This window comes from Macaca mulatta, chromosome 15 (assembly GCF_049350105.2).
Source record: "Macaca mulatta isolate MMU2019108-1 chromosome 15, T2T-MMU8v2.0, whole genome shotgun sequence".
Lineage (NCBI taxonomy): Eukaryota > Metazoa > Chordata > Mammalia > Primates > Cercopithecidae > Macaca > Macaca mulatta.
Window position 1 is genome coordinate 59,297,373 of NC_133420.1, and position 13,905 is coordinate 59,311,277.

The 13,905-nt window shown below is 43.7% G+C and overlaps 1 protein-coding gene across 2 annotated transcripts in view; it reads right to left on the bottom strand.

Moving 5' to 3' along the window:
* TGFBR1 (transforming growth factor beta receptor 1) overlaps positions 1 to 5,846 on the bottom strand; it is a 49,225-nt gene extending 43,379 nt beyond the window's left edge. The window contains exon 1 of one of the 2 annotated variants that reach the window (XM_015117216.3): positions 5,641 to 5,846. In XM_015117216.3, the coding sequence (XP_014972702.1) occupies positions 5,641 to 5,737 (97 nt within the window). In that variant the 5' untranslated portion in view covers positions 5,738 to 5,846. The remainder of the gene's footprint in view (positions 1 to 5,640) is intronic. The other variant, XM_001112621.5, reaches the window with a different exon arrangement.
* Between the last annotated feature and the right edge of the window lie 8,059 nt (positions 5,847 to 13,905).

A 13,905-nucleotide genomic window follows, 5' to 3' on the forward strand; every position in this document is an offset into this window, starting at 1 on the left:
ACACGTGACCCCATCATAAGTAGAGGAGCATTTGCATAGGAAAAGAGCACATACCCTGGAGTGCTCACATGCAGGCTCCACCTTCCATTAACAGCATAACTTCAGTTTCCTGGTCCATAAAATGGAAACAAAAAGGGTCTTCTTTCATAGACATGAACTAGGTTCCAACCTGAGTAAAATTATGTCAATTCTGCCTACCCAGGCAGATGGGGTTTATGGTAATACAAAATCATTTGAGTCTCAGTGGTGGAACTACTGTTAGTCTACATCTGTGCCATTCAAAGCAGTGTCTTCCTTTTATATATGTATTTACGATTAGAGGATGAAAAACAAAATGCTAACACCTTTGGATAATGTTTAAGAGAGCTGAAAAGAATCTTGGGGTAGAGCCAATGTTATCAAAACCTACAGTTATCTTCTGAGCACTGGTCACCTGTATCTGGGAAAAAATGGACTTAAGAGTTTGGAAATTAACCAGCAAATAAATAAGTTTTGGTACTCTATACAACTACCATTCAAGTTTGGTTATGAGAATTAAATGATGGCATATTAGCCATGGTCAAAGAAAAAAAAAGACAGAAGAGAGAATTAAACGAGACGGGTAGAATACGTAGCACATTCTTGTAACCCTTCAAGAAATTTCAAAGCAACCTGTGTGTATACTCTGCAAATCAATTTTTTTTTAAAGTTAGATTAGAAATCATTCCTTGAGGGAGCAGCTTTACAAAAGACTTGATCTGATCTATAAAATTGGACCATAAAACCAACTGGACTTCGTCCACTAGTATTTAAGAAAGTGATGTCTGAGATAAATAATTACAAGCCTACCAACCAATTTTCTTCATGATGAAGAAGGGTAGCCACAAGAAACTTACCTGGAAAGCAAACAAAACACATAAAATTGGATCTAATTCAGAGCAGCAAACCATTTTAATGTTTATGGAGACTGCCTGAATTTGACATTGAGAAAATTCAGTTAAGAATGGTACTAAATATTATCCTAAGTATTGCAGTTAGGCTGGGCCAAAACAAACCATAAATTTTGAGAAGACTCCAAAAATTTCCTCAAGCTAGTTCTATGGGACAAAGCATAAAAAAATCCCTGAGAAATATGCCAGCATCTGCCCTCAATTTCAGAAGCAGGAAGCAAAGATGTGACCCAATCACATGATATCAAACCACAGTCCATCTGTTCAGAGAACTCTGTGTTACATAAGCCATGATCAAGGAAGAACTGCAAAAGGCAAGAGGTTTGTCGACATTTGCAAGGGGCTCTGTGGTTTGAAGAGACACGTTCTCACATTAGAAGGGCCATCCATAGGACAACAGCATTTTCAAAATTCCACTTATTACACATGAACATATTTGGTGCAATAAAATGACACTACAAGAATGGTGATGAGTCCCTGTAACTGTTCAACTAAGGCCTAGAACCTTTCAACAGGGGTCTTCCTCACATGAGCGGCCCTCCTCACAGGAACAAGATTTATCTTCCTCTTGATTATTTTTAATGTCAATTCCTCTCTTAATTTCAACAACAAAGCAGATCATCTAATATTCTAAACCAAGGCCTTTTAATTACACCCCAATTCAATTAACCGTACTTACTCAAGACCATCTTCCAAACTACTATAGGCCTACTTTTCTCAATCAATAAGTATTATACCAGGTCCTTTTATCAGCAATTAAAAAAAAAAAAAAAAAAAAACTGACCTTTCTTCCCTTGAGGACTTTAAGGCTTTAATCATTCCCTCTCTCCTCTACCTTTAGAATTTACTTTTCATAAATTCTGTGAAGTTCAGGGCCTACTTCACTTAAGTAAGTCACTCATCCTTCCACGGATGCCAACACCTACCCCAACCCTGTCCCATCCCCACCTCCAAGTCCTTCACATTTTAAAGCACCATACAGGGCACGAGATGTGGAATCAGAAAATCAAAGTTCCTTCTCTGTTCTGCCCCTGTGTCACCCTAACAAATTCACCTGAGTCGTTTTTTAATCTGTAAATTGAAGTGATAATATACTTAGGACTTCCAACATTTGACTGCCTAGCCCTAGTGGCCATCCCATAATGTTATTCTCCCTCACTCATTCCACTTTGATTACTTTTGTTTTGTTTCCAGCTATGTACTATAGCTTTTAGGATTGGGGAAAAAATGATAGAAGTTAATACATCCAAATTCCGCAGTACAGAATAAGGAACCTAACTCGGAACAGTAACTTGCCAGTCAGTAAAAGCCTTGTTTCCTCCTTTGGAGTAGACCCCGGGACAGTTGGAGACACAACTTTAAGAGAACTTTCACACTCATCAAATCCCCCTCTGAATTCTACCCACCCTTCAAAGTCAGTTTAAGTTCTAAAGTGTCCAGGAAGCTTCCCCCATTCATTCCAGCCTACACTAATCATTTCCCTTTTTGAATACTAATGCCTCCCTACAAGAATTATATTAAAAATATTTAACAACTGGCACTACAAGGGTACCAACCAATAAGAAAGGATGTTTAACCAAAACACACATGGCCCAGTGGGAACTACTTGAACATCAGTCCTGCTCATCAGTAACAACACAGAATAGCAACCTCAAACTCAAATACCACTTTCTCATGTGATCCTCACAATCTCATGAATTAGGCAAAAGCAGGTATTGGCCCTATTTTCTGCATAACTGCTGGTGAAGGTGGGACTAATAACCAATTGCTTTCAACACACCATACAACTTTTCCTGATTATTTATACGGAATTATAAGTTAATATTGCATAAACCGGACTTACATAAAACAGTATAAATACTAAAGGAATGCTCAAATAGAAATCAACAAGCATTTATGTGGAATAGAATATAAAACACAGTGCTAAGTTCTGAGGCCATAAAATAAAGAAATGGCATGAATCTTGTCCTCTGGGTACCTATAACACAGTCAAGTATTGTTAAGTAGCAGCACAGGCAGTAGAAATGGACAACACAAACTGTTAAGTGTTGCAGAGTTCTGGAAGACAAAGAATTCAAGAACTAAACCAGCACAGGAAGTCAGGGCTGAGAACTTCTCACACTCCCATAACAGGGGCAAAACTAAACGTGTAGTGAAAAGGCTGAACAGTCAGGAGTCAGTGAGAAAGAGAAATTGTTTGAAGGTCTGCAGTCATGGGAAATGAGATCCCTGGTAAGATACTCAGAGATGGCCCCAATCATAAGCTGCTCAAGTGTGGTTCTAAGTGCTGAATACAAATGGGAAATCTTATAAACCTTCATGGGGATGGCTGAGGAAGATTAGTTTGGCAGTAGCCCATAGAAAAGCCTAGATGAGAGAAACATGGGAAAGCAACTAGATTTGGAGGATAACAGGCAGGATTAAGCTGAAGGCTGCATACCAAGAAAGGAGGAGACATTCAAGAGGCATTCATAGAAAGAAGAGTTGGATTGGGGGCATGTTTTCAAACAAAAAAAGTTATGAAATGGCAGAAAGGAAGCAAACAGCATTCTCAGATGGGATATAAATATAGACATAGTGGTACTAAACTGTGTACTAGGGACAAGGAATCCATTTCCCTAGAGAAATCTATGTTGGAGAGAGAAGTTGGGCAGACAACAATAAAACATACTCAGAACATAAAAAAGTGCAAGTCTTTAAAAGAGAAGCCAAATTACTGAGGGGGAAAAAAAAGCATTTGACCTTTTTCAGAATGTCTTTTAAGGGTGGACTGAGGCATCATCATAACCAACAAGGAAGGCAGACAAGCTGAGGCAGTCTGGGCTTACAGTAATAAGCACCTGGACAGCTTTGTATTGTGTGCACGCCAAGGAGACTGTAAACTTCTCCAGGACATGGACTGAGCAATGTTCTGTATATTCAACTAAGTCCACTACTGTTACTTGAATACATGAACACTTCTTATGCTACTTCTGGTGGAAAAGAATGCACTGTGCTATTCAAGTTAATAGTGGTGTGGAAATGTTACCTGTGTTTCATGCCTAACTATACTGATTCTCCCAAATGTCCACACAGTTATCTTGCCTTCCTCCCTAGGCCAATATCAAAAATCCATTGTTTCCTCTAATGCAGGAGGCCCACGTGAAGGGACTCAGGAATGTGCTAAGAGTCGGAATGAAGCCTATCTGATATTCAAATCATGAGGACAGAATCTAAAGTGAATAATAAAGACCAATTGCTCAGCAGACGACTGAAGAAGAAAAATGGGCTACGCCAGATAGTATGATGTATATATATTAATATATAAGATATACAGGTTTTGAAAACTGAGATCTGAGTGAAAATCCTAGCTTTAGCACTTAGTTATTGGGTACTTAATGTGTCTGCACCCCACTTTTCACATCTGTAAAGTGGGGCAAATGCCACTACTCCTGAAAGTTTAGTTGTGGTGATTAAATAACGTACTTATACAATTGTGTACTTTATGCATTTACATCGCAGTAATGCATAATACATAGACGGTAGCTATTACGACTAATTATAATCGTCAGTCTTGATTTTTTTAAAAAAAAATTCAACATCTTGTGTCCAGTTTCAGAAACAGAAATGTACTTTCACTGCATTTTAGTCGCTAACACTGAGGCTCTCTGTATTTTAGCTTCTAGTGCCTCAGTTCAGCTGCTAACAAAGTTTTTCACTCATCCCTTCGAGGATGCCAACCACCTACCCCAACCTGATTTAATATTTTGAAAAATTCAGCGAACATTCTTCCTTGAAAACCAGCTACACAGATGTCTGATTCAAACTATTAACTGTCACTCAAGAACAGGAATATCGCGAGTGATGGTCTTTCGAGGAAATAAAAAGCGTTTAATCAATTCACAGTCATTCCCAAAATTTCCAAACCCCGCAGAACGAGCAAACGTTCAAGTTTCCACTACGAAAACAATCCGTAGCCTTCTGGTTACTGGACTCACTTCAACACTCCCCAGACGCACGAAAGAAGAAACATTCCGCGCATCTCCGCGCTTCCTTCTTCTCACACAAAGCCCCCCTGGCTGGAAGAGCAGCCCCTTCCAGCAGGGTCGGGTCGGGTCGGGTCGAGCCGGGCGGGAGTTACGGCGGCCTGTGGACCCGGGGGGTCTCACCACACTTCGCCCCCGACTCCCACTGGCCGAAGCCCTAGCGGCTCGGAGCTCACACCCCGCCCAGCAGCCGCCTTCCACCCCAACCTCAAACCCCGCCCCGGGCCCGGCAGCCTTGGGCACGGACCCTCTTGGGGCGGGGGTCCCCGGAACAAGGTCACGCCGTGCCGAGGGGGCGGCGGCGGGCAGCCACCGCTCTGCCAGTCCCCGCCGGCCTCACACTCTCCGCCCCTGACCCTCGCCCACTCACACCCCAGAGGGCAGCCCCGGACCTCGGACGACTCCGCCCGACTCCACCTCCCCGGGGAGTCCCGAGCGGGGCGGCCTCGGGCAGCAGGACACGTCCGCCCGCGCCCGGACACACGCCCCTGCCCCGCCTCCGCTCCCCGCTTGCGGTTCGCACGGCGGCCGCCGAGCCCCGCGAGGCCACGAGAGCCCGGCCGGGCCCCGGCGCAGCCACCTGCGCCCCCGGCCCCGCGCCATGTTTGAGAAAGAGCAGGAGCGAGCCAGAGGCCGGGCCCGGCCCGCGCGCCCCGCAGTCGCCCGCCCGCCGTGCCGCCGCTCACCCGTCGCCCCCGGGAGCAGCGCCGCCGCCGCCGCCGCCGTCGCCGCCAGCACGAGGAGGAGCAGCCGGGGACGCGGAGCAGCGGCCGCCGCCTCCATGGTCCCGCCGCCACCGCTTGTGGCCCGGCCCGGCCCGGCCGCCGCCTCACCCCAGCAAGCCTCGCCTCGCCCCACCTCCCCCGCCGCCGCGGCGGCCTCGCTCCGGCCCTTTGTAACTGCTCGGGGGACGCGCGTCCATTGGCTGCCGGGCTCCCGCCGGCCCCGCCTCCCCGCCGCCGCGAGCGGCCGAGCGGGACCCAGCCGGGAGCCCCGCCTGCGGGACCGCCGGGCAGCCAATCCACAGCCGCGGGTGCCGGTTTCTGGCCACGCCCCATGCTCCCCGGGGGCCGGGCCGCCAGACCGCGGCCCCGGCCGGATCCGCTGTTGGCTCCCGGCTTCCAGCTCCCAGAGGCCGCGTGGGGGCGGGATCTGCCAGCCAGAGCACCGCTGAGCCGCTAGTCCCGGAGGGCCGGGTAGAGCGATGGGTGTGTCTGTGTGAGTCTCTTTCGGAAAAAGGCTGTGGCCGCTCGAGGCTCTTTTCTTCTAACCTCCTCTAGGCGCGGAAGATCTGGTACTGCCTCAGCCCCACCCTGACCCCATTCACAGCCCCGCACCGGCAATCCCAGCACATGCCACTCCGATCCGCTGCAGCGCCAGGCCCCAGCATCCACTTCAACTTCCCCTCTCCAAGTCCACGCATCAACTTCAGCTTTCCCCCGAAGATCCCTCTTCAGTGCCCTTCACATGCGACTCACTCTCCTATTTCCTCCTGCGCCCAGCGGTCACCCCAAACCTAGCTCCCCCACCCAATTCCAAACCTAGAAAGTCCTCAGATCCCAGCCTCAGACCCAGATCCTGAGCCGAAACACACCTCCAAATAGCCTCCCGCCTCCCTCCAGCACAGACCCAGGATGGGGATCCAAACCGCTCTCCTCTCATCCCCATTCCCGATCCAGGTTGGAAAGGGAGGGTCCCCACCCCAAACCCTCAAAGGAGAGGTTCCCCCTTCTTAGCACCCAGCCCCCGTGGGGCGGAGGGGGAGCAGTCATCATTACTTTGAGCTGTGTCTGACACTCCTGTATAATAATCCTGAGGTGTCACTAAAAACCCAAATAAACTCTACGTTTTCATTCTGAATTCCTAATTTACTGCGAGACGCTCCACCCACCTTCCCTCTGCGACGCCAAAATGAGCTCCAGATTTGTAATTCTTCCTGTCAGACTAGTCCTTTCTTCAGACACAAACACAGCCAAGTAGGCTGTTACGTAGAACAGAGAATATTTTTCCGCAGAACCTTTTAAGGAGGAAGTTTTATTTTCTGTGTTATTTGAGCTTGGAATTAAATAAACCTTGATAGCAGGAATCAGAACCAGCCTCTAATGCCAATTTGTGCACTACTTTAGAATCACTGGGTGAGCATTTTCCGCACCTGTGAAGGCTTCCTTCCGGGAGATGAAAAGGGAAAGGGCGTGGATTTTGGAGCTAGGATCTGAGACCCGCGCACTTTCTCCCTCCTGTCTAGGACACTTACTTAAGCAAGTCAGCTAACCTTTCTCAACCTCCAACAGACTCAGAGGCCTGCAACTTGCTCTAGACCGCAGCTCCAGCAGCCTCAGCAACAAACATCCCTCTTGCTCAGGCTGAGGGATTCCAGAGAGACGGCTTCTGGCAGGCTCCAGTCCCAATTTGCCCTCTCAGTTCCAGTTTCTTCAATGGAGATTTGGTGGGCTTTGTGCCACCTGAGGTCCCTAGACTGCCTTTTTGCTGCCCTATTTGCAATGTCTTGCGTAAGATAAAAGCTAATGAGATTTTTATTGTATGAATGAATAAATGATCTCAGAAAGTGACTGTTTTTCTCTGGCCATTAGCTTCCTCATCTCTAAAACGTAAATAATAATAGTACTTACCCCGTTTATAAATAAAAGGGATTGAATCACTTGTCTTGGGCCCCTTAAATGACGTAATGTGTCTGGTACAGTGTCTGGAACATAGTAAATATTTAGCTAATGCCATTTTTTTGCCCATCCCCTTCCAGCTCTGTATGATTCTAATCAGCATGTATGTTCATGTTCGTCTGTGCCTTTGACGTACGGAGCCTAGATTAATCAGTGTTAATCACACCTCCAGTTCCTTAACATTTTCCATGGAATTGAGTGGATTCAATAGGAAGGAAAAACAGACTATTTTTAAGTTGTATCTTCCTGATACTAGGAGGAAATTTCCATGAGCCACAGATTCATAAATAAACCACACTAGAATGGAACACTAAATTATTAGTTTAAAATCATAGTTCCCAAATTGTAAAGTCTCTCCAATTACCTGGAGAGCTTGTAATAATGCAGGTTCCTGGGTCTCACTGGGCCCTAGCAAGTCTGCTTCAGTTCATCTGGAGAAGGTTCAGGAATCTGCATTTGTAATAGACATCCCAGGTGATTCTGCTGCAGGTGGCACCAGGCCTGCTTCAAAAGACACTGCTTTACTTAAAATTCAGTAAATAAAAATGCATGACCTTATTTGCCTTTTGAGAAAGGTTGGATGGGCAGTAGAAAGAAGCCTCTGGCTTTGGAGGCCTACAGATCCTACTTGAAATTTTGGCTCTGCCATTCACTAGATGTGGGTCTGGGTCAGACTGCTCTGAAATTTAGCATCCCCCAGGGTAAAGGGAGATATTGTTGTGAGGTCTAAATGAGCTATTGCACATTAAGGAATCTGTCATAAATGTTAATTCCCTTCAGTTTTTGCAGACTTACTTCTTGTTTAAAAGGCTTACATGTTATTTACTCCAATGTCTTGATTTAAAGGGGAAGAAACTGAGGATCAGTTCCCCAGCAAGTCAGCTGCAGAGCCAGGACTAGGAGTCTCACTCCAGTGCCTTCTACCCTGTGTAATGTTGTCTCTTAATCTTTATGCCAAGGACATTGTTTGCTTTTCCTGTTGGATTATTCCCTTAAGTAAGAGGATTTCTCCAAAATAGAGAGCAGAGACTGCTAGTCATTTAAACTACTCCCATTCTTACATTTGCTTTATAACTGAGTCCTGATTTTCTTTGGGAAAGCAGTTCACCTAGAAAAAATTATGTATCAATTTCCCAGGCTCCTTGTACCTAGGTATGGCCAAGTGACAGAGTTCTGGCCAGTGACATGTAAACAGAAATCTACTTTCCACGAGGTGGAGCCTGTACAAAAGATCCTTCCCAGTTAAAAAAAGAAGAGACTCATATTCTGTCTTTCTCCCTGGAACATGGTTGCAATGCCTGGAGGTACAGCAGCCATTTTGTAAACATAAGGGTGATAGCCAAAACTGAGGATTGTAGAGAGAAAAAATGGAGAGAGTCTAGGTTTTTGATAAATTTCCTGAACAGCTGCACCAGCTCTATAATGCTTATTTCTTATTATATGAGAAAAATAAATCTATTTTTTATTTACCTTAGAACACTTCTATTCTACTCATTTGCCCATCCTATTTATTGTTGCATATTTTATTTCTATCTTATTTTCTAACCTACAAGACATTATTGACTTATACCATTATTAGCTATTGCTAATTCTTGGTGCGCCTAACTGAAAAACAAGCTACCTCAAAATTTAGTGGCTTAGAATGATAACCATGTATCATTTTTCATGAGACTATAGGTAGGCCAGACAGTTTTTCAGGTTTAGGCCAATTTATGCTGATTTCCGCTGAGCTCACCTATGAGTCGGCTGTCGGGTGGAAGAGGGTAATGAGCTGGATCAGCTCCTCCATGTGGTTTTTCATCCTCCAGCAGGCTAGCCTAGGCTTGTTAACATGACAGTTCAGAGGTCCAAGATAATGAATGAAAGTGTGCAAGGGCCTTGAGTCTAGGTTTAGAACTGGCACCGGCCAGGCATGGTGGCCCATGCCTGTAATCCTAGCACTTTGGGAGGCCAAGGTAGGGCGATGGCTTGAGCCCAGGAGTTTGAGTCCAGCCTGGGTAACATGGCAAAACCTCTTATCTACAAAAAATACAAAAATTAGCCAGGCATGGTGGTTCATACCTGTAGTCCCAGCTACTCAAGAAGCTGAGAGGTTGGAGGATCACTTGAGCCCAGAAGGTCAACACTGCAGTGAGCCATGATTACACCACTGCACTCCAGCCTGGGCGACAGAGTGAAACCCTATCTCAAAAATAAGACAAAACAAAAAAACACCCACTGGCACAACATCTCTTCTACCATATCCCATTGGTTTGGGCATGAACTGGGGCTGAGCCCAAATTCAAAGGGTGGGGAAAAAGACTCCATTCTTTTTTTATAAAAAGGAACTGCAAAATCACATTGCAAAGAGGCAAGGATATCAAGAGAAAATAAGTGTGTACATGTTTACAAACACTTCTTTTTTCCACCCCCATGACCCATACACCTTCTGCTAGGCCCACTTCCAACATTGGAGGTCACATTTCTTTCTTTCTTTTCTTTTCTTTCTTTCTTTCTTTCTTTCTTTCTTTCTTTCTTTCTTTCTTTCTTTCTTTCTTTCTTTCCTTCCTTCCTTCCTTCCTTCCTTCCTTCCTTCCTTCCTTCCTTCCTTCCTTCTTTCTTTCTTTCTTTCTTTCTTTCTTTCTTTTAATTATACTTTAAGTTCTGGACTACATGGGCAGAACATGCAGGTTTGTTACATAGATATACAGGTGCCATGTGGTTTGCTGCATCCATCAACCCGTCATCTACACTAGGTATTTCTCCTAATGCTATCCCTCCCCTAGCTCCCCACCCCCCGACAGGCCCCAGTGTGTGATGCTCCCCTCCCTGTGTCCATGTGTTCTCATTGTTCAACTCCCATTATGAATGAGAACACTTGATGTTTGGTTTTCTGTTCTTGTGTTAGTTGCTGAGAATGATGGTTTTCAGTGTCATCCATGTCCCTGCAAAGGACGTGAGCTCATCCTTTTTTATGACTGCATAGTATTCCATGGTGTATATGTGCCACATTTTCTTTATCCAATCTACCATTGATGGGCATTTGGGGTGGTTCCAAGTTTTGCTGTTGTGAACAGTGCCACAATAAACGTACATGTGCATGTGTCTTTATAGTAGAATGATTTATAATCCTTTGGGTACATACCCAGTAATGGGATTGCTGGGTCAAATGGTATTTCTGATTCTAGATCCTTGAGGAATCACCACACTGTCTTCCACAATGGTTGAACTAATTTACACTCCCAACAACAGTGTAAAAGCATTCCTATTTCTCCACATCCTCTCCAGCATCTGTTGTTTCCTGACTTTTTAATGATCGCTATTCTAACTGGCATGAGATGGTATCTCATTGAGGTATTGATTTGCATTTCTCTAATGACCGGTGATAATGAGCTTTTTTTCATATGTACAAACACTTTTTAACCACTTTCTCTGATCTTCGTTTCTTTTTACCTCTCAGACTTTCTACTTCAAATCACTGTCATTATTCTTGAAGTTTATCTTTTAAAATTTCTTTTAGCGAGAGTCTACCAGTGGCAAATAATCTGTTGTTTGACTGAAAATGTTTTATTTAACCTTCATTTTTGAACAATGTTTTCACTGAACATAGCATTCTAGGTTGATAATTGTTTTCTCTCAACAATTGAATGTATCATTTCACTGTCTCTGCCTTCCATTGTTATTTATGTGAAATTAGATGGTAGTCTAATGGTTTTCCCTTTGTAAGTAATCTGTCTTTTCTCTCTCTTTTTTTTAATAGACTTCATTTTTTAGAGCAGTTTTAGGTTCACAGCAAAATTGATGTGAAATTACATAGAGTTTTCATATATTCCCTGACTTCACCCACACTAACAGCCTTTCCCTCTGTCAACATCTCCTACCAGAGTGGTACATTTGTTACAATCAATGTACACTGTACAATGTAAAAAATTACACTGTCACATCATCCAAAGTTCACCTTTGGATTCACTCTTATTGTCTGTGGGTTTTGATGAATATACAGTGACAATATCATGCAGAATATTTTCACTGCCCCACCTTCAATCACAAAGATTTCCTCCTATATGTTCTTCTAATTATTTTATAGCTTTAGCTTCTCCATCTAAGTCTTTAAGCCATCTTAAATTAACTCTTACGTATGATGTGAGGTATGAATCAAAGTTCAGTTTGTTCTATACTGACATCCAGTTGATCCAGCATAATTTGTTAAGATTTGTTAAGAAAATTTCCCCAACGAACTACACTGGTGACTTTATAAAAAATCATTTGTTGTAATCCCAGCACTTTGGGAGGCCGAGACGGGCGGATCACGAGGTCAGGAGATCGAGACCATCCTGGCTAACACGGTGAAACCCCATCTCTACTAAAAAATACAAAAAACTAGCTGGGCAAAGTGGCGGGCGCCTGTGGTCCCAGCTACTCGGGAGGCTGAGGCAGGAGAATGGCGGGAACCCGGGAGGCGGAGCTTGCAGTGAGCTGAGATCCGGCCACTGCACTCCAGCCTGGGCGACAGATCCAGACTCAGTCTCAAAAAAAAAAAAAAAAAAAAATCATTTGTATATTTGTGGATCTATTTATGGGCTCTCTTTTCTCCCCATTAGTCTATCTGTTTATTTTAATGCCAACATCACTGACTTGATTACTGTACTTTATGGTAAGTCTCAAAATCAGGTAGAACAAGTTCTCCAGATTTGTTCTTCTTCAATATTGTTTTGCCTATGCTAAGATATTTATAGTTCCAAGTAAGTTTTAGTGATAGTTTGTCAATATCTACAAAAAAGCCTGCTATGCTTTTTATTGGAACTGCAATATATAAATCAATGTGTGGAGAATTGACATCTTTACAAGATGAGTCTTCTTATCCATGAGCATGGTATATTTCTTCATCTATTTTGATCTTTAATTTTTCTCAACAATGTTTTATAGTTTTTATTGGTAGGGGTCTTTCATAACATTTGTTAAATTTATTTCTAAGTAAGTTTTATCAAGGATTTGCATTTATTTTTGCCACCTGGACCACTACCAGTCTTTTATTACTCTAAATTATTGACTTGAGTTGTGTTATTGTTTGAGACAGAGTCTCACTATGTCCCCCAGGTTGGAGTGCAGTGGCACTATCTCGGCACACTGCAACCTCTGCCTCCCAGGTTCAAGCAATTCTCATGTCTCGGCCTCCTGAGTAGCTGGGATTACAGTCCTGAGCCAGCACGCCCAGATAATTTTTGTTTGTTTGTTTCTTTTTTTAGTAGAGATGGGATTTCACCATGTTAGCCAGGCTGGTCTTGAACTCCTGACCTGAGGTGATCCACCCGCCTCAGCCTCCCAGACTTGAGTTTTTTAATTGTTTATTGTTTGGACCATATAGGTAATATGAATTTGGGTTTTAAGCAACATGAGGGACAGAGAGCTTGTGGTTCCAAATTCTCAGTGATGACATTATTTCTCCTCTTCTGCTAGGCACCTGGGTTTTTACACCCTCCCAGCAGTTGATGGGACTAGTAGTTGTTTCTGGTTCACCCTTTCATTGGAAATGTAAACCCTGGGAGTCTCATCTTTGTGGGGGAAGTGTCCAGGGGCCTTGGATGGCCCTTGATCTTTGTCTCCCATTTCCTGTGCCCTGTGAGACCAGACAACAGAAGCTCAAGTTCATCTGGTTCAATAAATGCTGTAAGAACAACAGGCAGTTGCAGTGCTCCTGAGTTCTTTCTTTCACTTAGAATTTCGGCCTGAGAGTCTCCTATTTTCTTGCCATCTCATAAATGCATTTAGAAAGATACACTTCCCCTGTATTTTTACTTTTTGTCTACGGAAAGGTCAATCAACTAATGACCAGGAACAAAACGACTACTACCTAACCTCCTCCATTATACAGATAAACTTAAAAATCACTACCAAGTTCTCTGCGGTAGCAGAACACAATTGTAACTGGCATAGGTATCAAAGACGATTGAAACAAAAGCTATTTTTCCAATACAGTACCAGAGAAATTCAACTTCTGGCATTGTCTCTGCAACTTCTCAAACATTAAAAATATGCTCACAGGCTGTCTATCCCCATCCCCGTCTTTCAAGCTGGTTTCCCCAAATGCTTGGGTTACTTTAGGAAAATGTTTTATTTTGTTTTGTGTTTTGTATTGTTTTGTTTTCACACAGATTTTTGTTGTTAATGTCTAATTTAAAATACACTATGGATATAGAATTTGACCTGTGGATAAATACTTTTTTTCTTTTTTTTTTTTTGGCTTTGGGAAATGTATTTCTTATTTTAGTATTAATTTTTATAAATGTCCTATGC